This window comes from Aulostomus chinensis, chromosome 13 (assembly GCF_037954235.1).
Source record: "Aulostomus chinensis isolate RoL2024-O1b breed Wild chromosome 13, RoL_Achi_v1.0, whole genome shotgun sequence".
In the NCBI taxonomy this organism is placed as follows: domain Eukaryota; kingdom Metazoa; phylum Chordata; class Actinopteri; order Syngnathiformes; family Aulostomidae; genus Aulostomus; species Aulostomus chinensis.
Window position 1 is genome coordinate 26229192 of NC_141332.1, and position 27618 is coordinate 26256809.

Below are 27618 nucleotides of genomic sequence, written 5' to 3' on the forward strand. Positions count from 1 at the left end.
CCATCAGTGAAGATGAAGTCAGACGCTGATGCAAAGACGCCAAAATAGAAACTTGTGACATCACAGCGATGGAGGGGATGCAGACGCGTGTAACTGAGTCAGAGCACCGAGGCGGATCGAGGATCTCCAGGCCCGAGATAAATAATGCAGATGCTCTGAATGGCCCCGGTGTATTTATAAACCAAAGACACACACACACACACTCTCTCTCTCTCGCTCTTACCTCCATCAGCGTTTCATCCATTTCATCAAAGGGCTTCCCATCTTTCCTATTATAGAACGTTGCCACGCCCACTATTTCTTCTTTCTTGTTGACGATTGGCAATGACAGAACGTTCTTAATGGTCCAGCCAGAGTTGTCCAGAGGTTCTTTCTGTGCCCGCAAACACACACACACACACACACACACACACACACACACACACACACACACACACAGACAGGATGCCTTTAAGTGCTTCACTTGCATCGCTTCTTCACAAAATGAACACGTGTTGCTACATTCAAAGGAGATCTGACAGGAATCAATAATTCACTTGCCACAAGACACAAGTCGTTCCCTCGCTTTGATTAATTTGTGGTCGCGAGATGTCACATGTTCTCACAAACCCATCAAATTTTGAGGATTCTATTTAGGTGAGGAGGAAAGTGGGCAGGTGAGGTAAATTACAACTTCCCACAATGAAACCCTGACATCCAACCGCAGCAGTAAAGGTGCCTTTCCCCCGTTAACGCTGAGACTCTCGGCGGGAGTGAAGCAGGAGGGATGACTGCGCGGCGACGGCGGCCACTGCTGAAGCAGGAAATGAAGCTAATGAGGATAAATAGAAACAGGAGCTTTACAGCCCTCTGGGGGCTCATTTAAAATAAGGAGAGAGGAGAATGTGGGACGTATCATTTATTCACTCAGGACTGGATGTCAGCCTGGTTGTGATTGTGCCCTGGTGCTCTTGGATGATGCATCACAACCCATCATCCAGCCAGGTTAACCTTTCACACCCTGTTCCTGCGCGGACGCTCGGCTTTGCATCGTCCGACGCTCGCTGTCTACCGGCTTTACTTCGAATTCTGATTGCAGATTAAGACACGAAAAAGGCAAATTACAAGCAAGGAATTCATTTTGGTTAAATGTTTAAAAAAAAACAACAACATAGGAATTTGTGATGAAATCACCAATGTAACCCCGTGCACCACCGCATCACAGGGTTGTGGTGCGAGTTCGTAGCGTCTCTGCCGATAGAAAGTCAGTTTTCATGGAGGCGACTGGAGGTGAAGTCCTTTCACACCCACCTCCTTCGGTCCGGACTTGTCAGAGTTTAATCAGAACAGATTTGGTCCGACTAAAATAGGAAACATTGATTTCTTTGGACCATTTACAGGACGTTCAGGTCATTTATGTCACAGTGGGAACCAAATACCAGCACACGCAGAAGGACACCTTCTCTTTTCGGTTGTCTTTCTTCTCTTTTCGGCTGCTAAACTTCCTGCCTGTCGCAGCGAGCATTCATTCGATGAATGCGAGTACACCTTAGTAAAAGCAGCGATGGCGTCACAAAAATAACAACATTATGGAGGCAACAAAGTGAATCCTGCATAACCGCACTGACGAAAGAAAACAAATTTACATGGTAAAGAATATAAACTCTGTGCCGACTTTCAGGCTTGTCTCTGGAGGAATAAAATGACCCATCTGGTCAGAAAGTTCCCACCTTCTTACCTGGAAATCAAAAAATTCATCCTCAGCTGCATTCATTATGTTGCAAATCTGTTGAGAGAGGGGGAAGTGAAAAGAAGGTTTTAGGATGATGACATTTTGAAACAAAAAGGTGCTCCAGTGCGGGGCAGGTTGGAGAAGATAAATCACACGTTTCTATTTTACACCTGTCTGGAGCGGAGTGATTGAGACCTGTGGAGGTAGAGAAGTGGTGCAGCGAGGGACGTGGTCTTTGTTCTCACGTTCTTGCGCTGAAGGCTTTCTTGAACTACACGTTGGAAATGTCCTTTTAAAAAAGTGTACCAGGTGGGTTTTTTTTTTGCCCGAATCCATGAAAAATATATAGAAGAAAGCAAACTGTGTGGAGATACTAAGTTTTCTCCCTCTCCAAGAGATCAAAAGGAAAGAGGGTGAGGGAGAAAGGTGACGTGTCGTTGAGGAACGATGAGCGCTGAAGACAGTGGAAGGACAGAGCAGGCGGAGGACGGAGGGACGGACAGACGCAGGAAAAGTACACTGAGATGTATTACAACCGCCGGCGAAATTACAACTATACATCATGGTGACGTGTGGATGAGCACTTTTCATTCTCACTAGGATGCGCACACTGACAACTGTGTAATGAGAGCTAATGGCGTTCTGCTCATGTGACCAGCCACAGTTCCCCGTGACGGCATTGTGACGTGGAGATTCTTCAAAGGGCACACGGAGTCCTGCACACCGGTAAAACGCCCCAGAAATACCACATCGCAGACGACGAGATATTTACCGAGTGTATTCAGGCGCACTTGAGATATCAGGTTCGCCAGAGCCGCAGGGACAACGGAACATGAGAGGCGGCCGCCTTTCGTTCAGCTCAAGAGATTTTAAGCAGCTTTTCTAAGGTTTTAGAAAATAACCAATGTGTGTGTGTGTGTGTGTGTGTGTGTGTGTGTGTGTAGGAGCTTGTCAGTCCTGTGGTTTGTGCAAATGCAACTTTGAAATGTTCACACTTCATTTGTTGGCCAAACTGGGATTTAAAAGGCGTAGCTTGTTGCTCCGCCCCCTCCTGCCAATCTGGGTCATCCAACACGATATAAAGTCTTTTCATGCTGGCGATGGTCGAGACTACATGACCAGTTCAGCAGAGGACAGAGTGGCGCTGTAAGGGTTAAGGGAGCCGTCTATGACGTGATGATGGGATGGCGTGGTGGACTGACCAGTCCGGTCTCAGCTACGTAGGTGGGCAGGCCGCTGATCAGGGCCCAGTGGTCTGCTGGAGGGTTCCTGAGGATTAACAGGACATGACAAACACAAACTTTTACCACCGCCATCACAAAACCATGAAAACTAAACAGGCAGCGCCAGGTTCAGTAAATGTCATTAACAATGTAAAAACAAATAAAGCCGTCATAATAGTTTATCCTCGTATCAGGATTCTTTTGCAGTGACTTGTTTGGACAGCAGTAATGAATGTTTACGGCAGCAGCGGCGAATCCTGGCCTTTCAATCTCTCCCCAAATAAAAAGCTGATCGTGTTTGGCTTGCTGATAACTTCCACGACTAAATCTCACTCACGGGATGACTTTGATGTCCTCTTTACCGTGGAGAATGTAGTCGATGAGCTTGTAGAAGATGATTTCCTTAAGAAACACGACAACGAGGTTAGAGGGAGGGAAGTGTGGAGGAGATGTTAAGAGACAATTCAACAGTCCGACGTCTGCTAAAGGTTGTTGAGTGTCCAGGATTCATCAAAGTTACCGGGCCCAGTGAGTCTCATCCATGCACAGGAGGTATTTGTGGAAATGCTTCAGGGTACGCAGATCTGGTTGAGGACACGTCTTTACTCCCTGGTCAAGAATACTGAACACAATATCCTGACAGGTAGCGTTCCTATGAGATCTTTGCATAGGAACTGACGTTGCAGCGGATCCCCCAAGCCCTCCCTCCCCCCCGCCAGGTGCCAGTCTGAATTTTCCCGCGTGCCGCCGTCTTTACCGCTCACATTTGGGACTGAATGGGAGAGAGAGAGCACGAGTTGTTGCTGAGTCGCCTCGCAGCTGCCAAAAAACGTTGCCCAAAAACGGCAGCTGCAGCCCAACCGTGACGCGCGGTCGACGCATTTCCATGATATCCAGTTACGTGAGCCGTCGGCTGCTGGGATTAATGTGGCTGAAGCCTCGTGGTCGAGAGCAGCAGAAGGAAAGATCCCGGTCTAAACTCTTTTTTTTTTTTTCTTCTTTTTTGGGATTGAGACTTGATTTTTTTTTCAAACAACACCTTTTTCTCCGAAGAGATCTTGAGCAAATTGAACCTTTTCCATTGGCAGATGTTTGGACGTACGACCAGCAAAAACATCTGATCATCTGAATCAACGTTTACTGCGGCGATGAGCTCAGCGCCTTTAAAGAGCTCATCTACAAGTAAAACTCAACCCGTAAACACATTTATCTCTTGATATGAATGTGAGCGCTTTAAGACTCAAGAATGTGCCTGAGGCTGGGTTCCATCCAATAAGACCACATCCCAATGATTGCAGTTGATAAGCAGACGGCTGAAAACAACACTGAAGTCCAGTTCCGCTTTTGTGCTGCTTTACGCTTCCGATCCGGCTCGTTTCCTCGTTCGCTTACAACTTCAGCTCCTGGTAAGATTCAAGATGAAGCTTGAAGACTACACTCACGGTTTCCAGCCTTTTTTAGCTTCGTACGACGTCCACTGTGCAGTCAGGGCTCAGACGTCATGAGCTGTCAACAGATTCATCAGCTACAACTGAAACACTGACGCGTCTGGGTCAATAATCTAATGATGTCACATGACAGCATCCGTCGGATCGGCCAGAACTTTGATACTTATGTATTTATACCTCATTTCCACATAAGTACATTTGGCGGTGGAATTTTCATCCATATGTCCCCTCAAGGACACACGGACGGGTCGACCGCGCCTGATTAGCCCAGCACGAAAGGCCAGTTTTGTCTGCTTTTCGTCGTCTCGCTATGTGGATTCGGATTATGAGGCACAGCTGAGGTGACATCGTCGCTGAATCGTTGCCTGTTAGCGCGGTTCTCGTAGCACGAGGTAAAATCTCACCGCAAAGGTTGTTTTTGTTTGTTTTTTTTTTCTTCAACCAACTAAAGGCCAAAAACAAACAAAGAGGAGGAGCTTCTTTCACACACGAGCGATGCCGGAGGTTTCCAGGGGAAACTCGGGATCTTGCGGTCCATCGCATGGATTAGAGGACACCAGTTGTGCTTGTGTAGATCGGCTTTGACCCTAAGTACTTTTACTTAACAGGGAATTTTCATGTGTAAGCTCTCCTCGTCAGGGGGCATGTTTGACAACACATTGCTATGTTGGTGCAACAGGAAGTGAGGGGAGCTGATGGAGAATCCCATGAACGGGTGTGAGAGACGCATCGGAGAACCAGCAGGACAGCAGGCTTCTCTTTGGCCAATGTCACCAGTGAGATTCTGGCTCAAGTCTTTGAGATGAGCTGTCACAGATCCGGAAAAGGAAATGTGAATTTTGAACAACAACAACAACAAAACCCCGTAAAAACAAACATCAGAACTCAGAGGTCACAACGGTGTTGTTCCATTATGACCAGTGCTGACTGTAGTGGGAGTGTTGGTGTTTTCTTACCCTGCCATCGGGGGTTTTAGGTCCATCATACGGAGGGACTTCTCCCATCAGAACCGGCCACAGGTCAAAGAACTCCTACACACACACAGGTCAGAGGTTACCATCCTGGTAGGCACCATTCAGGGTCAGACAGTCATTCTTCAACATTTTCCGCTGGAGCCTCTTAATCCTGATTTAAATTTAACCCCAACTACAAACCAGGGATGTATAAAGGCAACTGGGCGTAGCTTCAAGCTGACAATAATTGGTGACTGGCTTTTCCAGCATTCTGGAGTCACCGAGACGCCACACAGCAGGAAAAAAATGTCTCTGTGAGCACAAGAAACCTACGAATGGGTGACTGACAGGTAAAGTGCACTGTCGGGGTCAAGTAGTGCTTCATAACCTTCCAACAGATGTTCAACATTCCAGAGTCTAGAATTGTGGCCGACAAGGAACATCAGACCCCCCGAGTCAGACAGTCCCAGTGTTCAAATCTCACAAATAAGGCAAATGCAGCTACACACACACGCAGGCACACACACACACATTCTTTTGAGTAGCACAACCAAGCTAATATTCCCTGTCCTGTTGTTAAATTATCTGGACGCATTTATTGATCTTTGTAGGTTGTATCCAACAGCACCACTCTGATTGAGAAGCCTAATTGCCGCAGCCACTTGGGAGGTGGTTTTGTGTGTGTGTGTGTGTGTGTGTGTGTGTGTGTGTGTGTGTGTGTGTGTGTGTTCCATCTCCAAAAAAAAAAAAAAGAAAAAAAAAAGTAATGTTCTTCCAAAACACTGGCTCGGTGCTGAGCTACTAGTTGATTCTTTAGTGCTTGATTCATAAAATCCAGAACTGTCAGCAGGCAGCCATCTGGGCAGGCAGACTCCATGTGTTTGTCCTCAGATAGCAGGTGCTGGGAATCAACTGGCAGCTGCTTGTAATTAGGTGACAGACGCAGCCAATAAGTTGTATTTATGACCAAATGTAAGTCCCCATAAATATAATGGGTAGCATGGTTGTGCCCAGAAGTTGATTATGGCCATTAAGAAACTTGTTTTATTGACACAGGGGATGAAAAGCCAATGATCCCAGAATCAACACTTAAATGAACTTCTGAGACCAAGAAACCCCAAAAGAGCGTCTGAAAATATCAGCAGCCCCCCCCCCCAAAATTTGCCTTTCAAGTGCGAGCTAATAGAATAATTGTATTTCCCTCTGGGATCAATAAAGTATATGTCTGTCTATCTATCTAGAAGTCTTGAGCGCGGACAGGCGCAGTTTCCCTCCTGCAAGACGTCTTTGTGACTCCAGAATGCAGAGGAAGAGCCAGGCACGTACGTTTGAACGGTTTAGCCCCCGTTAGCCTTCGTTAGCTTCAGGCTAAAATATATACGTGCCACAAACACTTTGATTTGAGCGACAAAAACCAAACAAGAACTCTTCGTGTTCACGGTGGTGCTGACACTTGGTCCTGGTTGTCTTTTCCTCAGTGAATGAACACCCCTGAATTCTGGGTGTGTACCCACGGTAACCCACCTTGGTCTTGGTCATGTCCAGCAGGCCCACCGAGTAGCGGTCACAGTTGAGGAAAGCTCTGACTGTGTACAGGGCCTTGTGGAACTGACGCTCGATGTCCGTCAGCTCTTCAAACACCTTGCTGGCTGACCACAGCAGCACCTGCGACACGGCGCCAAAACAAACCGAAACACAAACCATGCTTGAGCCAAACTCTCAATGAACAAACACAAACTAAACCTAACCTGAAAAGACACCGGTGAATTTTTCTTTCTGCGACACCAGAGGAGTATGAGGAGTGATGCACCGCACCTGTCCCCTCCTGGTCTCGCAGTTGTGCAGGTAGCTCAGGTGGAAAACTCTCAGGATGAGGTTGGCGAAGTTCAGGTACTTGTTCAGGGTCTGGGACAGAGACAGACGATTCTTAGACAGCGTGCGATGTGGAGGAAGTAGCGGAGTACACTGTGAAATGTTGCTAGCGCAGGGTTAATATAATCTACAGGAATGCAAAGTGAAAAATGATAATGAAAAAGTGCAATGGGGTCCAATGAATAAGCAGCAAGAACTCACAGTTTCTGTCTTCCAGGACATTTTGAGCGAGAGCGCAGTGACACGGATCAACAGAGGATACATCATGGTTTTATGTGGCTTTTATAACAGATTTAATGAACCGCTTTATTGTACGGGCTGAGTTTAATTGTTCCGAATCACTTTTCCATCAGGCAGCCATTGAGTTTGGAAACATGACATAACCCAACAGAAGGGGAAACGCATGAAAACCGAAATTAAGTGTCCCTGCAAATTCTGTCTTCTCGCACTCTTGAGGTGTTTTTGAAAAGTGCCGAGAGCTCCAGTCACTGGCACGAGCCGGGCCGAGCGCTACCTCCTCATCCTTGGCGGTGAAGTGCGGCCCATCCAACTTGTTGACAGCCATCATGACAGCCACCATATCTTTTCCATTCAAGATGGGGACGGCAAGGACGCTCTTGGTCTCGTACTCAGTCAGCTCGTCCACAAAGTCGCTGTAATGCGGGCTCTATGAAGAGAGGGGGGAAATATTGAACTGAATTCAGGAGGTGTTCTCTTTGCCTCTGCACCTTTCAAAACTTCCAGACTCAACTTTGATAAACGCGCCACGCTGCTAGCAAAGGCTTTCCATTATCCGCACACTCAAGGCTCCCTGCGCTGCACTGCTGCTCGTCCTGCGCAGCAGGGGTCATCAATCGTGGTCCTCCGGGGGTAAAAACCAGGAAGAGCAGCTCATTAACTGACACGGAGGAAGAAAAGGCTGCCCAGAGTGATTCTCTGGGAGCCAGAACCGGTTTGAGCGAGGCGCCGGGGTTTGATGTTGTCTTATTTATGGTTTTGGTGACATTAAAAAAAAAAAAAAAAAGAAAGAAAGAAAAAAAGTGAGGACAGGAAATCAGTGAGCCAGCAGAGGTACTACTGTCCTCACACAGAGAAGTACAAATATACTTTAAGATCTATGTGCTTGGATACTTGTGAGTAACTTCAATGGTTCTTGGCAAGTTTATAAAAAAAAAAATGTGTTAAAGAAGTAAACTTTGCATGACCAGTTTGAACCTTAATATCTATTTTGTACTGCGACGACATGTGAACTAGTACTAACTAACTGTACTACTACAACATAACGCAGTTATTTCACTTGAAGCGATTCACTTTGAAATGGTAATCCTGGTTTACCTTCACTGCGTCAAGAGTGAATCTCAAGTAAATTTTAAAAATAAATTTAAAACCATAAAGTCAAAGTAAATACTTCTTAGTACAACATATACTTCCTGTTTGAATTCACAGGTTTTTTTAAGGCTTGTGCGTGTGGGTTTGTTTAGTTTTTTTTAACTAAATGCTATTCACATTGTAGTTGTATACTTCTACCCCGTTTTAGTTTGTCGGAGTACATCTTTTCGCGTCCGCAAGTAAACTCCCAGGTTTACCATCAGGCCGTTAGCCATGTAATAACAGTCCACTTTCTTTGTTTTATTTAAGAATAATTCAAATACTCAGTACGGGTTTGAGTACACAACCTGTTTCATTTACTTTAAGTTCACTACTCGGTCACTATTCTGACGAGAGGGCTCAAGTTTGACTGCACAGTTTATGCAGTACATCAAGTAGATCGATCAAAAGCTGAAGTACGGGAACCAGCTAAGTATAATGTAGTATATTTTGTAAAAAGTGAAGTGAAAGCATAATCTCTGGGATTAAGAGACGCACGCTGACAGCGAGTCACTCGGCAGGATAAATAAAAACATCATGATGGTTTTAATCCTGCAGCTTCAGAGACCTCGGAACTGCAGCTCACCTCCAAGCCTCCACAAACAAACCGTGGATTCTGCTCAAGGAAAAGAGCTGGAAAGGCAGGAGAGCACCAAGTATAGCGTGTACTTCTCAAGTACTGGCTGTTGTTTGTGTTGGAGAATGAGAGCTTCAGATCAGACCGCGGTGAAATTCATTTCCAGAGTTGCTTGTGTTTTCAGACCCATCGCTTCCAGGGAGCCCACGCTGACCCTGGATCAGCACCCTACCGTCGCTGCTCCAACCAGCGCCGACGATTTGGGCTGTTTGACAGCTTGTTACGGGGTGACCTTTGACCCTCAAAGCCCAGAGAGGTCTTCATCCTGCTTGTTAGCTCAGCTGAAGCTTTGCCTTGACCTTTGCCGAGCAGCCCCACACTGCAGCGGCACAATCTGATTACAAGTTGTGTTTTTGATTAAAAACGTGTCAAGAACGTCATGTATTCTGTTGTTGCTTTGGTTTGCAGAAAAGTAAAAAAAAAAAAAAAGACTCAGATTAATTAGCACACAGCTTAGTTTTTCCTTTAATTCTCTGTTTCTGTGTCAGCTGCCGCCAGCACCTGATAGCTTCAGCGGTTGTGGCTTAATTTAACTGACGTCTTTAAATTCATACGTATATTTTTAGTTGTTCATTGAACTATTTTCACAACCACTGGAAGTTCTTTCGTTAGCTTGCGTAAAACAGACAAATTCATATACGTAAATAAATAAAATATCCCAAGTTCATTAGCTTATCTAAAATGTGGATTAGGTAGTCCTCGGATTTATGACAGATTAAGTGGATTTTGAGGGGAAAAAATGAAGTGAAACAATTAGAGTGGAACAACATGGATTAAATGTGTGCTACTGTGCTGAGTTTGTAAAAAAAAAAAAAAAAAAAAAAAAAAGCTCAAATGGGCCGTGTGACCTCTGGGAGTAATCTGGGATCGTTCTAATTCAGGACGGATTAAGCGGCTTCATCTGCAGCCTCCCCCACTGGCACACACCTTCGTAACACACCTCCACTTACGAGTCTGTCAATGATGCGACCAGTAAATTCACTCAGAAGGCAGCAGGAAAGGGAAACAGTTTGTAATCCCAGTCAAAGGTAACCTACACCCAGCACGTGCATGGACTGGACTGTGATGGGAATGGAGCTCCCATTGATTCCCAGAGGCTGCATCTCTCTGAGAGGCCGCCATCCTCCGTGCATTAGCATCATAAAGCCAGCCAATTATGAACTGTTCCTCCGCTGTGACTGAGGTTCCGAGGCTTTGATATTGTCCCACATTTCCCATCCTGCCTCCATGAGAGCGAGCGAGCGAGCGAGCGAGCGAGGCTGCGGCGTGACGAGCGCATCAGGCTGGCCCCGGAACCAGCAAACCAAACAGGAAACTGTTCAGTTTGAACGTCACCAGCTGAGTTCTGTAATTTCCCATGAAAAGGAGTGATTGAAATGATACAGGGGCTGGCTTGTAATCAGTTACGGAGGAGGCTGCCGCCACCGCCGCTGCCGCCGTGTAAATGTCACAATATTCTCTGCATATATCTATTGTGTGCGGGGGTGGAAGTGGACCTGCAGTAGCATGACAAACTTGAAGTGCACCAAGGAATAAACCATTTCCAAATGCCAAAGGTATTGGCTGTAATGAGATTGCACCGGCTTTGGTTGGAGGGAATTAGTGGGAGAGACACTGTAGTGTCAAGTCGCCCTCTGGTGGTCATTTACGGACATGGCAACAGCAAATTGTTTTTTTCCACTACCCAGCAAAACAGAGATTTGAGGGGGGGGGGGGGGGGGGCAATTAGCAAGATTGAGATTATAATGAATAGATGTGTGTGTGTGTGTGTGTGTGTGTGTGTGTGTGTGTGTGTGTGTGTGTGTGTGTGAGAGAGATGAACCCGGTTACATGACTAAACAGGTAACTTCAGGTACAACATGGCGCCAGTACAAGGTAAGAGGATTTAATTAAAACAACATCTGGTGTACGTTGTACATCCTTCACTGTAGTTTTTGCTTGTTTTTTTTTGGGGGGGGGCGGGATTTTATTGTGGACTTTAATTGATTTATTTCTAAGAGGAGGAGACTGAGGGAAAATTTAAAATAACATTTGAAGGAGGGACACAAATTCTCCCTTGGACACCAGGACGTGAGCGCAACAGTAGCGTGTTTAGCGTGTTACTCTGCCGCTCTGTTTCACCCTCCTCTCCTCCAACCGTATTAAAGCCTAAAGAGATAGATTTACAATAAGCCGAAATTTGACCAATTTTTTGTTCATTAAACCGTTCGGGTGACTAATAACTCGTTGGCTGTGGCAGAAGAATTGAAACGTGAATTCACCTCGGAAGCCACAGGGATGTTGACCATCTTCTTGGAGGAGGCCACGTGACCCACGATGCCCATATCCAGAGGGTACACGATCTCACTGTCAGGCGCCACCAGGCAGTCGTCAAACACCGCCTCTTTATGGACGTTAAACAGCCTGGAGACAACAATAATGACATCATCGCCATCATGGCTTCCTCGACTGATTGGTCCAGCTACATTTGGTCCAGCAGACCCGGGTTTTTCCCTCCTTGATGCGTCTAGACGTGTCACAGTTTTGTTACTTCTACGTAATTTAGGATTACCAAGTAAACCAAATGTGTTTTCCTAAACGCAGCTCAAGTTTTACCAGATCCCGGTCTACGTTTTAATTCTACAGACTTTACAGATTCAGACGAGTGACCTGGTTGCCATCTCGGCCACGCCGTTCCTCTGGCGGTACATGAAGAGGCTCATGCGGTCGGCCCTCAGCATGAAGCAGAGGTGTCTCATCAGGTTGAAGACGGACTTCTCCATCTGCAGGTTGTCCTGGATGTCTCGAATCAGATCAAAGAGGATCTCGCTCTCCTCCACCGCCGTCAGGTCATGAAACTTGCTGATGTCCACCGCCGTCTTCCGGTTGTTGTCCAGCAGGTCTGAGACCACTTTGGGCCTGAAGTTGATGTCGTAGTACTGCTTGGCGAACTGTGGGTTCGCGTCCAGAAACTGCTCTGCTGCTGCTGCGTCCACCATGGCGGCTGTAGGACACAGAGGTATGAATGCACAGGGCAGGTTGGCGCTCCGTGGAAACAGATACTTCGCCTGAACTCATCATTCGCCTTGAGTGCAGGAAGTTTCCCCTCGAATGATTTCTTAGTGAATCCTGAATGCAGCGAATACTTTCTATGTGAGGCTGCCGGAGACCCAAGATTTACAACTGCAACTCTACGAGGAGAGTCAGGTGACAAACTAGGAAGTGCGGCGGTTGTGTGTCTTCAAAATGGTGGCCGCTAACAAGCAGATAGGAAAGACTACAGAGGTTGTTGGGGGGAAAAAATGAGACGCCGTCACGGTTGAAGCTAAAGAGGCACGAAAGCTGCGGTGACGTTGAGGTCATGTGTCCGTGGTGGCGTTTGATCACAGCCTCACTTAAGATTTGTACTTCTAACCGTGGTTCTGAAAAGGGACTCTGTGGCGCAACGGTAGCGCGTCTGACTCCAGATCAGAAGGTTGCGTGTTCAAATCACGTCAGGGTCAACATCTTTGTTCTTACATCAAGTCCTTATTCCTGATCTGGATCTGGTGAATGATGTTGGTTTGAAGTGATAACCGATGATTCTCCTGCTGCCCGCCAGGGCAGACGGAACAAACTTCGGCGTTTGAGCGGGTGACACTGAACCTCAAAGATACCACGCCATTTTTACGCTCCTGTGGACGCAGCTTTCCTCCATGTTCTGCATAGCAACATGGTTTTAAGACACTGCTCCTTGAAAAAAAAAAATCACCCTAAAATTCCTACTCTCGCTCTCGTGAGACTCTGTGGCGCAACGGTAGCGCGTCTGACTCCAGATCAGAAGGTTGCGTGTTCAAATCACGTCAGGGTCAAGAGCTGTGTTTACTCTTTGCCAGTGCCGTGGTGATTTGGCATAAACACTGGGATGTATTAGCTGAGCTACGCTAACTCAGGTGGTCAGGAAAAGGCAGGTTTGGAGTTCCTTGCCGGAGCTGCCACCTCCGTAATCTGACTTCAGATAATCAGATGGAGACGAACCAAGCGGAAGCTGAGTTTGAGGGCTGAGCATCCAAAGCGATGTGAAGACACTCGAATGTGTGGGGATCGCAAGCCTGTCAGCACGTTAGCTTGTGTCATTTTCTATGTAAGCCACGTTAGCTTGTGTCTTTTTCTATTTAAGCCACGTTAGCTTGTGTCATTTTCTATTTAAGCCACGTTAGCTTGTGTCTTTTTCTATTTAAGCCACGTTAGCTTGTGTCTTTTTCTATTTAACCGACGGACACAGTGTGATTATTATAAGCAACGACCTGCGCTCTCGTCTCAAGGGCAAAATAAATGCCCTCTTTCAGATTCCACTGTTTGCCATTTCAGGTCCACGGAAACATTCTTGTTGCTCTTACTCAGGGTCTGTTGACTGTGGGTGGTGGTGTCCACATATCAGACAAATATGAGAGAGGAATGTACGTAACTCCAATAGTTTCATATTCCTACATGACGCTCAGTCCAGTGAATAATTTACTAATCAGTTATGAAGACTGAACATTCTGTTACTCTTCCACTAGTCTCTCACTTTAGTCTTTGTTTGCATAACTCTTATATGATATTATCTCATTATTAATAGTATTTTGTTCAAATGTTGACAGAAAAAAAAAAAACCCCAAACAGAAACCTGACAGGCTGACAGAAAACGAGCGCTTCTACCTGTTCAAGTCCTGGTCTGGTCTCCAACAGCCTGTAATCCCTCTGTTCTTCCAACCAACTCTGCAGGTGGATGAGAGAAGAATACACGGATTACAAAGGCGAGTTTAAACGGTCATGTGTGGACATAAGCCTCCATCCAATTACAATTCTGGGATTATGATACCTTCTCAAGTTTAATAACCACCTGGGATTCCTCTGTCTTGCTATTGTTCATACTCACAAGCTCTATTTAACCTGAGTATTTCACTAGTTTGAGCCCTCGGCAGGATGTTCTCGAACCCATCAAATACATTAGAGTGCACGCAGATGCATGCACAGGCACACCAGGTGTGTCTGAGGCGTTGACATCGGACCAGACAAACGGTTTTGTGAACTTTCACAGCAGAAAAATAATAATTAAAAATAAATCTCTAAATTAATACTTCGGAGATAAACCAAGAGGCAAAGACTAAATCGTTAGCTTGGATAGCTAGCCAGCTAGCAGTAAAATACATTGTCCAGGTTGTAACCAGCTAGCAGAGGAAGCTAACATTAGCTAGCTAGTTCATCAGCTGCTGACAAAACCCCCTGACCCCTGATGTAAGTGAACTTCAGGGAACTGATGCTTTACACACACACACATTATTTTTTCTTTTCCTATTTTTTTATGGTGATCCACTTTTTTTCAGCGGTCCCTGGTGGTCTAGTGGTTAGGATTCGGCGCTCTCACCGCCGCGGCCCGGGTTCGATTCCCGGTCAGGGAACATCCTTTTCCGATTTTTCCCAAATGGAGGATCAATAAATGTTTATGTTAAAGATGCGATGACGTCATTTCATTGTCAGGACTCTGTTGCGCAACGGTAGCGCGTCTGGCTCCAGATCAGAAGGTTGCGTGTTCGAATCACGTCAGGGTGAAATTCTTGGCTTGGAAATGTGTACTATAAACTATGATCTCCATGTGTATGAAGAGCTACAGAATTTAAAATGTTCATGCTCGATTGACGCGAAGTGTTTTTTTGGCAGCATTCACATGGACTCACTCCTCACTGTCCTGCAGGGCACTGCGGCTGTAAAGCCCGTCGCTACCGTGACGCCACTGACGAGCCTCCCCAGGTGAAATAATGGCTCAGCATCCTAATGACTAGTTTTCAAATTCCAGATTTAAACTCTCACAAGACTCTGTGGCGCAACGGTAGCGCGTCTGACTCCAGATCAGAAGGTTGCGTGTTCAAATCACGTCAGGGTCAACTTCTTTACTTCTTGTAATTAAGCAGCAATCAGCGTGTCAACCTGCTCGTGTCGTTCGTCAGCGTCAAACGGTGCTGCGGACCAGTGGGCTGTTTCCTACCCCGTCCCTCTGAACCAGTAGAGGAGGTCCCGGCTGGTGGGCTTGGTTTTTGTCCCCCCCTTCGATAACCCCTTCGATCAGCGTTAACTTCGCCACATTTGAAAAATGATTTCAACACCACTTTCATTTTGTAGTAATAATAATAATAATAATAATAATAATAATAATAATAATAGTGGTAGAAGGACATTACAGATAGATTAAAAAGATATAACAACATGTATTATTCGTAGTGCTTTGTTATAGGCTTTTAGTCATGGATTGTGTTGTGATTGTTACTTTCTACATGTTTTCACCTTAAAGATTTCCATCTTCCTTTCAGTCAGCGTCTTTTTTTTTGCCGGTCACGTGACCGGTCATACGCTCTACGCTGACACGTCATCACGCACGGGAGCGAATGTAAAATGAAATTGAGGCGGAATAAAAACCGTCCGACTCCGAGGATACCGCCGCTGTGCTTCGTGAACTTCGACTGATTGGAGCTCAGGTGAGTTTGAACTCCTCGACAGCGGCGCTTTCCTCTCTGCTGGAGGGAGAGAACGACGCCTTTCGGAACTTAAAACCCTGGCTAAAAGTTTCCGCGGGCGTCCACGTTGGCGACTTGTTTACAATGGTGTCCATTCATCGCCCCGTCGGCGCAGCTCCGGGTCAGGGACTCGCTGGTTAACCTGCTTGTGTTGGTGGATTAAAGCACGTATGAACATGCGGGGCTTTTTAGTAGTGGAATATCCAATGTTGCTCTTCTCCAAAGTCACATAAAGTCTAATACGTGGGAGCATTGACACACAAATAGCGTCGAGGTTATTAATAGCCTGGAGGCGTGACCCTTAATCCCGTTCGCTACACGTTCCACTGGGAAAGCGACGTTGATGTAATCCTGTTATCACTTTTACGATGATTAACCTCAAATGAGTCTCTTGATGGAACAAAAACAATGAGACAAGCAAATGATTTCAAAATTCGAACTTTTATGACAGCAGATCCAGGAAGATCAAACTCACATCCACGGGGAAAAAAAAGAAGGTTTGGATGGATATTTCACCTTTTAAACACCTGAAAAATGTAACAAGCCCTGCAAATGTACACTGTTAAATAGATATATCTTTATCCTAATGCAGATATACCCTCTTGCTTAAATACATAAACATACACGTAAAAGAGTGAGTGATCAGAAACGAACATGGAGATCTTGGTTTATATTAGTTTTGTGAATTATTGTGTGACTGAATCAAGCACTGCTGGGAAAATGAATGTAGTTTTTTAACGTGATAGGCTCACAACAGTTCGTTTGGTCATGAAGGAAAAGGAAAAGTCATGAATTTTGATCATAGTAATTCCCGGATCGGCAACAGTTTTTGGAGAGAGAGAGAGAGGAAAATGAAAAAACCCAACAACTAATAAAGGCTGAAAATTCGGGACAAGTGTTGGAAGTTTGCTTCAGACGTGCATGCAGTACTGTGTGTGTGTGTGTGTGTGTGTGTGTGTGTGTGTGTGTGTGTGTGTGGTGTCCGGTCCTTGTCCTGGTCCGGATGTTTTTGGAGAAGAAGAACTTATCATTCTTGTGCAATACTACGAGATAAATATCATGCCTCAGCAAGATACCAGAAACACCCGCGTATGCACGAGATGTCACTTTAGATGTGGCGCTGAATACTTGTTTCACGTTGTGTGAAGTCTACAAGAAAATGACCCCCACTTCTCTACGGATTTATTACATCAAGAAACCTCTTTGCAAAGAGTTTTGGAAAAAGTCTCTATTCACAATCGTCGTAATATGTTGCCCTTTAAGTGACCGATTCCACTTCGATTTATGAGCGTGTTTTTTTGTTTTTTTTTTTAGTCTGAATCACAAAGCTCTACCACAGTCCTGCTCCGTGTCACGTGTTCTGCCCGCTGTAATCAGTTTTCAACATGAAGATAAAGCTGGTATGCTTACTTGGCTTAACAGACGTTGTTGGGGTTTCCTTTTTTTTTTCCACAGAAGAAAACTTTGCCATGACTCACGGAGATGGCTGCTGTACAACAGCAGAAGATGGTGCTGAGGGCGACCAGCACCGACCCCTCATCCTGGAGCGAGTGGAGAAGCAGACGGACAAAAGCTGGCGAACCGTCGCGTCCCGGCGGCTAAAGAAACACTGCTCATGCACCCCACAGAAGGCCAAATCCAGAATACTGGGCTTTGTTCCCATTTTGAAATGGTTGCCACATTACCAGCTCAGGGACTGGATCCTGGGGGACGTCATGTCCGGACTGATTGTTGGAATCCTGTTGGTCCCCCAGTCCATAGCCTACTCCTTATTGGCTAGCCAGGACCCTATTTATGGCCTCTACACTTCTTTCTTCTCCTCCATCATCTACGCCATCTTAGGCACCTCCAGACACATCTCGGTGGGGATTTTCGGGGTGCTCTGTCTGCTTGTGGGTCAGGTTGTGGATAGGGAGTTAGCGTTGGCGGGATACCTCACAGAGAGCAGCAGCATCAGTCGTAATGTCAGCGCCGCCCTGCTGGCAGGCCATGGGAACGACAGCATTGAAGTGGCGTGTGACAGGAGCTGCTACGCAATCACTGTAGGAGTCACTGTTACTTTCACCGCTGGGGTTTATCAGGTACGTCATCCTAGAAACATCTGGTCACGTGAGGGTTGCTCTCTAAGAGATAAATACTCAGTTGGAACCTGACACTTAAAATTCCTCTCTTCCTCTTGCTCTCAGGTATTGATGGGTATTTTCCAGGTAGGCTTTGTTTCCGTGTACCTCTCCGGCTCCCTTCTCAGTGGCTTCGCTACAGGGGCCTCCTTGACGATCCTCACCTCCCAGATCAAGTACCTTCTGGGTCTGAAGCTCCCCAGACCCCAGGGCTGGTTCACTCTGTTCAAGACCTGGTACAGCCTCCTCAGCAACCTGGGCAACACCAACATTTGTGACCTGGTGACCAGCTTGGTGTGTTTGCTGATCCTGATACCCACCAAGGAGCTGAACAACCGCTTCAAAGCCAAACTGAAGGTAAAACTTCAGCGCCGTTCTTGCAGCGCAAATGTTCGGGTTGAACAAGTCGGCAAATGTATTTACTAGCTGTCACTTTTATGGTTTATCCCACTTTTCGACCACTAGAGTGCTGGGTGGAACACAGTTATAGTCACAGCTGTATGTTGGACTGCCCCACCACACACACCTGCACAAATACACCAGCAGTCACAGGTGGTTGGTCTGATGGCAGCTGGCTGAGACATTTTAATGTATATCCCCCAACGCCTGCTGTCAGTCAGATGCCTTTTTTTCCACAAGCATTTGCAATGAGTAACACATTGATAAAGCAGGGAAATCAACATTGTTCTGCAAACCGCCAGTCACAAGAGGCACAAGGATCAGAGGTCTTGTACCAGTGCAGTACGCAAAAAACGTAGGTCCAGATTAATACAAACTAGTCAATCATATTGTCATCTAGCGCCACCTTCAGGCATTGGTGGAAATTACCAGATTTGACAGCATTTACTACCTCACGTGTTTATGGGGACGGCACACACAGACTCTACCCACAACCACGGAATTAAGATCATTGCTAAAAACCAAGATGACGCAAACTACACACGTTAAGTTTGCCTCAGATTAGCTTTCCAATTTCTGGCCATCCTATTGGCCGTCGCTGGATTCGTGGTTTGTTTGTGTAGGTTCAGGCGCCAAGGAAAGAGAAGTCTGGGGTCCCCTGCCGGAGGCAACGTTCTCATCCCAACTTTGAAAAGCTGTTAAAGATGTTCCCCTGCGTTCGCTACCATCTCCACCACTGCCTTCAGATCAAACGCTGAGCAGGCTGTATGTTTATGCACAGAATGAGGATTATATTCATATTTGTGTTAAAGTGGTTTCAAGTTTAAAATCCAAACTGCTGTACGTGTTTCTGGTCAGGTTTTAGGTTCTGCAAACAACTTAGTAGAATCAAAGTCAAATCACAGCTGTTGAGCAATTATTTTGAGGTACAAAGTTCATGTTAGACTAACAGAACATGCACAGAAATGTCCTAAAAACACACCCAGGGCAAACATGCAGGATGAATCATCTAGATTTCTCTGCAGTACGATGGCTTTCAAAGTCAAAATTGACCAGAATAACAGAGCAGAACCCTTTTTGTGTGTTTATTGTCTTTGCCCAGGCTCCAATTCCCTTTGAACTCTTTGTGGTGATAATTGCTACGGCGTCCTCGCATTTTGGCAACTTCAACACCGATTATGGCTCAGATGTAGCTGGTGACATCCCCACAGGCTTCCTCCCCCCTCAGCTGCCATTATGGTCTCTCATCCCCAACGTGGCCATCGACGCTTTCTCCATTGCGATCGTTGGCTTTGCCATCACGGTGTCACTGTCAGAGATGTTCGCCAAGAAGCACGGTTACAAAGTGGACGCCAATCAGGAGATGTACGCCATCGGCTTCTGCAACATCCTGCCATCTTTCTTCCGCTGCTTCACCACCAGCGCCGCGCTGACCAAGACCCTCGTCAAGGAGTCAACAGGGTGCCAGACTCAGATGTCCGGACTTGTCACCGCCCTTGTCCTGCTGCTGGTGCTGCTGGTCATCGCACCGCTGTTCTACTCCCTTCAGAAGTTAGTGAGCCTTCATCTCCCAAGTCGCCTTCAATACCTGCTGCTGCTCCTTAATCTCCTCATAAGCACTGAATAGTCTGATAGACGGATCAGATCTGTTTGTTTTTAGTATTTAAAATAATTCATAGCTTACGGGTGAACGTTTAAGTCAGTATTACTTCAGATTCAGTAAACGTGCCGTGAAAAATTCGCACACTCAAAGGAGTGATGGAGGAAGTAAAAGCAGCTGTGCAGGAATCGATGGGGGAAACAAAAAAAAACCCAACAACGTCCATTTGCATATTTAGTAAGTCAAGAGGGATTGTGAGAACTCAAACTATGAGTGTGTTTGAGCACAGAGTTGCACCTGTTTCCTAAAAATAGCGCATAGTTCTGAAAGCTGGTCAGGGCAGTCACGCTGGACTCGCCCAGTCATTTCAGTCTCGGCCTCTCAGGCGAGTCTGTTCATCACTGGAGAGACTCGAGCACATTTTTGACTCTGAGGACCAGCCGTCGATCCTGTGACCCTCTGAAGGTTGTCAGCAGTTGGACACTCTTGAAATACCATTTCAGCTTTCAATTTTAGTTTAGACTGGATGAGAATTGGACTGAGCGAGTGAGTAGGTAGGTAGCTGACATTTCTTCCTGACTAATGCTTTGGAATGGGCTGTACCCAGGAACATGAATTGAAAAGTAGGGATGTAGTTCTGCTGCGTTAAGCAATATGTAAGAGACTAAAGCAGTGTTGCCTCAAGCTGTCACTCAAACAGGCCACAACCATATGCAAAAAACTTGAGCTGTAATCTGAGTTTAAATGTGTGAAATGTATTTAAATTCACCCCTCACACGGTCGGCAAAGTCAGGCGGTGAGCTCTGCCTAAAGTTAGACGCAGGATTGTAAAGACATTTGGAGACAGACCTCGAGTGGCCGCTCGAGGAACGGCAGTTTTTAGCACTCGCACAATGACTTTGCCTCTCAGGGGGTTGTTGCTTGACTGCATCTGTCAGGACATGAGGATAAAAAATGTAAGGTTGGACTAAAATAGAATTCATGAAACAAAATGATCACTAACATCCATCTCACCCTAACATCCATCTCTCCCTAACATCCATCTCACCCTAACATCCATCTCTCCCTAACATCCATCTCTCCCTAACATCCATCTCACCCTAACATCCATCTCACCCTAACATCCATCTCACCCTAACCAACATCCATCTCACCCTAACCAACATCCATCTCACACTAACCAACATCCATCTCACCCTAACATCCATCCATCTCACCCTAACCAACATCCATCTCACCCTAACCAACATCCATCTCACCCTAACCAACATCCATCTCACCCTAACATCCATCCATCTCACCCTAACATCCATCTCACCCTAACATCCATCTCACCCTAACCAACATCCATCTCACCCTAACTAACATCCATCTCACCCTAACCAACATCCATCTCTCCCTAACCAACATCCATCTCACCCTAACATCCATCCATCTCACCCTAACCAACATCCATCTCACCCTAACCAACATCCATCTCACCCTAACTAACATCCATCTCACCCTAACCAACATCCATCTCTCCCTAACCAACATCCATCTCTCCCTAACCAACATCCATCTCTCCCTAACCAACATCCATCTCTCCCTAACCAACATCCATCTCACCCTAACATCCATCTCACCCTAACATCCATCTCACCCTAACCAACATCCATCTCACCCTAACCAACATCCATCTCACCCTAACCAACATCCATCTCACCCTAACCAACATCCATCTCTCCCTAACCAACATCCATCTCTCCCTAACCAACATCCATCTCTCCCTAACCAACATCCATCTCTCCCTAACCAACATCCATCTCTCCCTAACCAACATCCATCTCTCCCTAACCAACATCCATCTCTCCCTAACTAACATCCATCTCACCCTAACTAACATCCATCTCACCCTAACTAACATCCATCTCACCCTAACCAACATCCATCTCACCCTAACCAACATCCATCTCACCCTAACCAACATCCATCTCACCCTAACCAACATCCATCTCACCCTAACCAACATCCATCTCACCCTAACCAACATCCATCTCACCCTAACCAACATCCATCTCACCCTAACCAACATCCATCTCACCCTAACCAACATCCATCTCTCCCTAACCAACATCCATCTCACCCTAACCAACATCCATCTCTCCCTAACCAACATCCATCTCTCCCTAACCAACATCCATCTCTCCCTAACCAACATCCATCTCTCCCTAACCAACATCCATCTCTCCCTAACCAACATCCATCTCACCCTAACCAACATCCATCTCACCCTAATAATTGAAGCCAGGACAAAGATCAGAATCAGTACTCATCCATATTTGATTTCATGTGTCGTACATCCCAGTGTTCTTGTTTGAATTCTTGTACATTTTTTCCTTGGGTTTTTTTTTTTCCAAGGGTAGACAAACACAGGTAACTGGCTATAGTTCAGGGTTTATGTTGACTCTGCTGGCTTTGCCTGCAGATGTTCAGTTTTACCTACAGAGATGATAAAAATAATGGCTGCAGCCTTAAACATGATTCTGGAATAAGGAATAGCAAAGATCGGACTTTGCGGGTTTTAGTCTCATGTGTTTGGTAGAATATTTAACCTGTTTTTCAGAGTATTTTTCTATGAACACTGTCTCATCTTGACCTTCCTTCTGTCTTGCTTCCTTCTGCCCAGATGTGTTTTAGCCGTCATCATCGTGGTCAACCTCCGCGGTGCTCTGCGAAAGTTCACGGAGGTTCCCAGCATGTGGCGCGCCAGCCGTGTCGATGCTTCCATCTGGCTAATCACCATGGCGACCTCAGCGCTTGTTAACACAGAGCTGGGTCTCCTCGTGGGGGTTTTAGTGTCAGCCTTCTGCGTTCTGGGCCGTACCCAGCAAGCCCAGGTCCTGGAGCTGGGTCGAGCTGCAACCAGAGAACATTATGAAGCCCTTTCTGCTTACCATGGCCTGCAGACACATCCAGGAGTGGCTGTCTTCAGATACGCTGCTCCAATTTATTACGCAAACCAGAGTTTATTCAAGAAGCATCTCTACAAGTGTGTAGGGCTCGACCCGGTGAGGGAGAAAACAGGGCGCATGAAGTTCACAAAGAAGAGCAAGCAGCAAGAGAAGGAAGGGGAAGGAATTCCAAATAATAACTCAGAGAAGAACTTCGCAGGTAAAGAGGATGGCGAAGCCGCCGACAGCGTAAAGTTGATGCCCAACAAGAAAACGTCACTACGTAGCATAGTGATAGACTGCAGTGCCGTCTTGTTTCTAGACGCCGCAGGGGTTGGGGCTCTGCGAGAGGTCCGCAAGGATTTTGGGGAATTTGGGGTCAAGGTTTTCTTGGCTCAGTGTAGTACCTCAGTACTCGATGCTCTGCAAAGAGGGGGATATTATCCTGAAACAAAGGGACCCGATGGAGAAGAGAGCTCAAGAATATTCTTCACCATCTCCGATGCTGTTCACTACGCCAAAAGCCTTTCCGTGCTAAATGGAGATTCAAAAAGTACATTTTGCCTTTCAAGTTCCCCCAAGTAGGCGCCTTTAGCTCACAGTGACGTTTCACCGGTGCATCATTTGTTGGCCACTCCGGAATGCAGCAAGAGGCAGCCACGTAACATCAGGGTCAAGCTAATGGCGCCCCGTAGCCACCGGCTTCCAACAACCGTTGGTTCTTAAACTCTCAACTCTTGTCTTTTAACCTCTAATCAAAGTTGAAAGGTAAAATATACATTTTGGGTGGCGTATCGCTTTAAAATGTTTTTTTCGGATGTGAAGAACATCTGGATGTGCTTTAATATGTATGTTTACATATGTGAAGGATACATCTCCCCTCATGGGTTTTCTCTGTGCCTTGTCATTCAAAGTACCTCTCAACCACGATGTTCTCATCTACCTACGTACCTGCTACACATCTGTCATGGTTGCAATGGTTATTATGAAGCTTTCTATATATTTTCTCTAATTTGCACACCTTCAGGAGATCATGAACCGCCGCTGTATGGTTCTTTTTTTTTTTTTAAATGGTGAGTATAAAAGTGGGTAAAACTCGTCAACCTAATGAAATGGTGAGTGTGAAATACTGAACAGAGTTCCTGATGCAGTTTGCTCCTCTCGTAGCAATGATCAAGTTGAAGGTTTGGGTTTTTTTTTCACCGTGGGAATGACTTTTGTCATGTTTACAATCAACAAGCAGTTGTGCACACAGACAGTTTAAAAAGAGGAAGACGGGGATGCCTGATTGAGACAATCGATGGATGTGTGCGGGACGTCTCCTGGCATTATTTGCGGGTCCACGCTTCGACCTGGATCCCCTCGCCAGATGCCTACGTAGTGCCTTGACTGTACAGATGTGCTGTGAATGCTGTCCGATCAGGTTCTTTGACATATGAATGCCAGTCACCTTTTTAACTCTTGTTGCTTATTCCACCAGGAGCAAATCTCAGCCCTCGAGGTCGAGGCGTTGACGATAACTCAGGCAGGCCTTTGCTGGAACTGATCTAGAACTGGTCCCCCTCAGTCTGTTTGCTGAGGGTGTCGTTACTGGCAGGGATTTAGACTTTTAGTAGAGATTAATTAGTAGAGGAATGATGCGAAGTTCAAGTTGGGGGTGGGGGGGGTCAAAAAGTTTGAGTTGGATGCTGTTTTGAGAATGAAAACAACAAAGAATTCTTGTTTGTTTTCTTGGAATGAATCGGTGCCGATAGAAGAGGTCGAGTGAATCAAGGGGAGTGTCATCTTTGGTTCCACACTTGTACGACTCCCGTTTCGTGGAGAAGTAGACAAGCAGCCTGGTGTTGATGAGACCCAACGATGCTCGACGGACGGAACCCAGTGGCTCGTAGAACGTTGTCTGCGTTTCCGTTGCAGCTCAAGTCTGCAGCCAAACTTGATCCATTCACCTTTTTGTGTGGCACTTAAAACGGTTACGTTGTCAAGTAATTGTATGGAATTTAGCTGCATTGCCCTCCTGAAGTTTTGTTTTTTTCATTTCGACCAAAATCTGAACCGTGCACCAAAGACTTACTCTTCGTTTAATAGCTGCTTATGTGAAGTTTTGGGGTTATGGGAGCTTTTCATCCTGAACCTGTTTACCTTTTACCTTCCAGTCTGTAGAATGTTCAAAATTATAATCATCATACTGTACGTGTGTGTGTGTGTGTGTATGGTTATTACACACAAAGATTTTCTTTACTTTATGTCATAATAAAATGGGTATGAATGTTTCTTTACACGTGCGGCACAACTAATTTGTATTTGTCTTTTTTTGTCCCGTTTTTACCCTCGTCCGTCTCTCAGCCTGGACGTTATTACGGGAAAAAAGATGCTGTACTTTTCTTAAAATGAATACACACAAATACATATATTCCACACATCAGTGTAAGGACACATCACCCAAACCACAGATGGTAAAAAATGAATACAAACTTACAAATGACAAGAAAAATGAAATTAGGATTCCTGCAGTAAATCTAAAAAACAATAAAGGAAATTGACTGCACGGGTCCAAACATGGTGTTACGCATCATAATCAGGGCAAGCAAAGAATTGCAACTATTCTCTTCTCTTTCTCTCTGTCCCTCTCTCTCCTTCTGTCTCTCTGTCCTCCTCCATTCTCTGTCTTTGTCTCTGTCCTGCTCTCCTGCTCTCTCTCCGTCCCCACTGATCCTGGATCTGCTCCACCTTCCTGCTGGTAAAGGAAGGTTCTGGTGGCTGCTGTTGCAGGATGTGCTGGTGATGGAGAATTGTTGGGTGGAGGTTCATTGAAGGAGGGAGGTGCTGGACCTGCTCGACTTGGACAGAGTCAGGACAGAACTTTGGTTGGGGTTTGGCGCCGGACAAATAAAACTGACTTGACTTGACTTGTTTTCCCTGTCGGAAATTGTAGTCACAGTTCTATTAAACCTGATGAAAAATGGAAAATTAGCTTTCAAATGAGCTTTGAGAAATACAATCGTGCGTGATATCTGAGGACAGTTCTTGTCCTCATCTCCAGAATCATGTTGGAAGGTGAACGCTGAAGATAAATGTCTCTTTACGCCAACCAGTTCTGAATAATTGCATTGAATTGAATAATAAGAGAGCAAAAAAAAAAACTCACCCACATTACATCATCGACATAACGTGAGTTGTTCAATGTTGGATTTCCTACAGGTGAAGGGTCGGGACCAACAAAGACCCGGTCCAGTCCAAATCACATCGGCTGAGCTAACGTTTGTTAACAACATTCAAACGTTAGCTTGGCTGCAGCAGCTCTTTGCCAGCTAGACATTAATGTAGTGGGACATTCATGGGGTCACCACGGTGGTTTTTCAGCGAGGTGTGTTTGATTTCAACGGCTGGCTTTGAAACGATTCCTTCACATTCCTCCACATCCTGCTGGTTGCCGTCGCACCGAGAGGAAGCCGTCACCGCTGTACTATGTTGTGACTGATGATCTGGACGACGTTCACCGAGTCCGTTTGCTGCTGGTCTCACTTACAACACGATATACCAAAGCATACAGGCAGTGACTCGCGTCTCTGGACATTTTCATTAAATTCCCTCTGCCGTTAGCTTGACCTGGAGGAGGTCTGGCTCCACTTCCACACTTGTACTCCATTAATACGTCATTTAACACAGTAATTGATTCTGTCAGGCAGCTGAACCCTGGAGAACTCCTTGGTCCTGAACTCTACTTGTAATTTATGATGATTAGGGTATCTCAGCCTCCAGCAGGGGTCTACGCCTGCGTACACGGCACATTCGTTGTAATCGCTGGCAAACGGTTAAAAGCCGGAATGTTGTGTTGCGCAGCAGACGCGCCATAACCTTCCACTTGTATGCTTTGCAACCAGTAAACCGCACCCTTTCAAATAATCACCCTTACAATCCAATATTGAATGGAACCGCTGATCCCGTCGGAATGCAGTTTGTGATTATCACAAGTTGAAACCGTGTCAGTGTTTTGTGTGAGACGTACCGGGGCGGTGGGATTGCGGTTCCCCTCATCATCAAAATACCACACACACCTTTTTTCTGATACAAGTTATGACAGCTTGTTCCTCCTCGATCAACATCAGGACGAAATGCAGAGGAACGCGTCTGAACCACAGCTGTATATCGTTTCTGAAAGGTGGCACACAATTCTAGAATCCGGAACCTCGATGATGTGTGAGCGTAGGGTTAATGATTTAAGTGACTGTCGAAACCCACCTGCACAGCTGAGATAAGATGCATTAATGCAGAGTTAATAAGTAGCCTAATGTATCAGAAACTCCCTCTGACAGGTTTCTGGCGAGGTATAAAAACATATGAACGGCTTGAATAGTTCATTTAGTCCAAATAGGACATTTGAATCAAGAGAGAACGAAAAGGTTGACGGCTCGTGGGCCTGAGTTAGCAAATTACTTGGACAGATTGTGGTGTTTTTTCCCCCCAAAAGAGCTTCAGTGTGTATCCAGCAAACAAACACTCGCTCAAGAGTTGACTTACCAAGTTTTCAAAAACTAGGTTTACCTCGAATGGTATTTCTTTTTTGATATTTCAAATGAGGAACTCCAAATGTTGGCTTATTTCCTGACTTCTCCTCTTTCCTCCGCTGACATCAGCCTCTGGCTCTTTTTTTAAAACGCTGCCACTTTCACGTGACAAGAGCCAGACCACTCGATTCCAGCTCAACAATCTGGAGTCACGCTGCGAAATAACTTGTGATCATTTTGCTGCTGGTTATAAACCTACCAAACAGATAAAACCAGTTTTTATAAATCTTGACTTTCGAGCTGAGCTGGATTCCTGAGATAATCCACCTGCCTC

At 45.8% G+C, this 27618-nt stretch overlaps 2 protein-coding genes and 4 non-coding genes across 6 annotated transcripts in view; 5 read left to right on the forward strand and 1 right to left on the reverse strand.

The window, feature by feature from the left end:
• Nucleotides 1–13937, reverse strand: part of pde6a (phosphodiesterase 6A, cGMP-specific, rod, alpha) — a 25134-nt gene extending 11197 nt beyond the window's left edge. The window contains exons 1-11 of the mRNA XM_086222326.1: nt 13872–13937; nt 11862–12195; nt 11474–11615; nt 7722–7874; nt 7151–7240; nt 6860–7000; nt 5339–5413; nt 3272–3336; nt 2914–2980; nt 1718–1765; nt 224–373 (exon numbers count right to left, since the gene is read on the reverse strand). Of these exons, the coding sequence (XP_086078452.1) occupies nt 224–373; nt 1718–1765; nt 2914–2980; nt 3272–3336; nt 5339–5413; nt 6860–7000; nt 7151–7240; nt 7722–7874; nt 11474–11615; nt 11862–12190 (1260 nt within the window). The 5' untranslated portion in view covers nt 12191–12195; nt 13872–13937. The remainder of the gene's footprint in view (nt 1–223; nt 374–1717; nt 1766–2913; nt 2981–3271; nt 3337–5338; nt 5414–6859; nt 7001–7150; nt 7241–7721; nt 7875–11473; nt 11616–11861; nt 12196–13871) is intronic.
• trnaw-cca (transfer RNA tryptophan (anticodon CCA)) lies at nt 12623–12694 on the forward strand. The gene has a single exon. It is a non-coding gene; the product is annotated as a tRNA-Trp (tRNA).
• Nucleotides 12971–13042, forward strand: trnaw-cca (transfer RNA tryptophan (anticodon CCA)). The gene has a single exon. It is a non-coding gene; the product is annotated as a tRNA-Trp (tRNA).
• A 605-nt stretch (nt 13938–14542) lies between the features above and the next one.
• trnae-cuc (transfer RNA glutamic acid (anticodon CUC)) lies at nt 14543–14614 on the forward strand. The gene has a single exon. It is a non-coding gene; the product is annotated as a tRNA-Glu (tRNA).
• A 411-nt stretch (nt 14615–15025) lies between these two features.
• Nucleotides 15026–15097, forward strand: trnaw-cca (transfer RNA tryptophan (anticodon CCA)). The gene has a single exon. It is a non-coding gene; the product is annotated as a tRNA-Trp (tRNA).
• A 475-nt stretch (nt 15098–15572) lies between these two features.
• slc26a2 (solute carrier family 26 member 2) lies at nt 15573–25036 on the forward strand. The gene is made up of 5 exons (XM_086222762.1): nt 15573–15685; nt 17180–17805; nt 17911–18201; nt 19346–19794; nt 22512–25036. The coding sequence occupies exons 2-5, from the start codon at nt 17194–17196 to the stop codon at nt 23359–23361; spliced, it is 2202 nt and encodes a 733-aa protein (XP_086078888.1). The 5' UTR covers nt 15573–15685; nt 17180–17193; the 3' UTR covers nt 23362–25036.
• Nucleotides 25037–27618: the final 2582 nt, after the last annotated feature.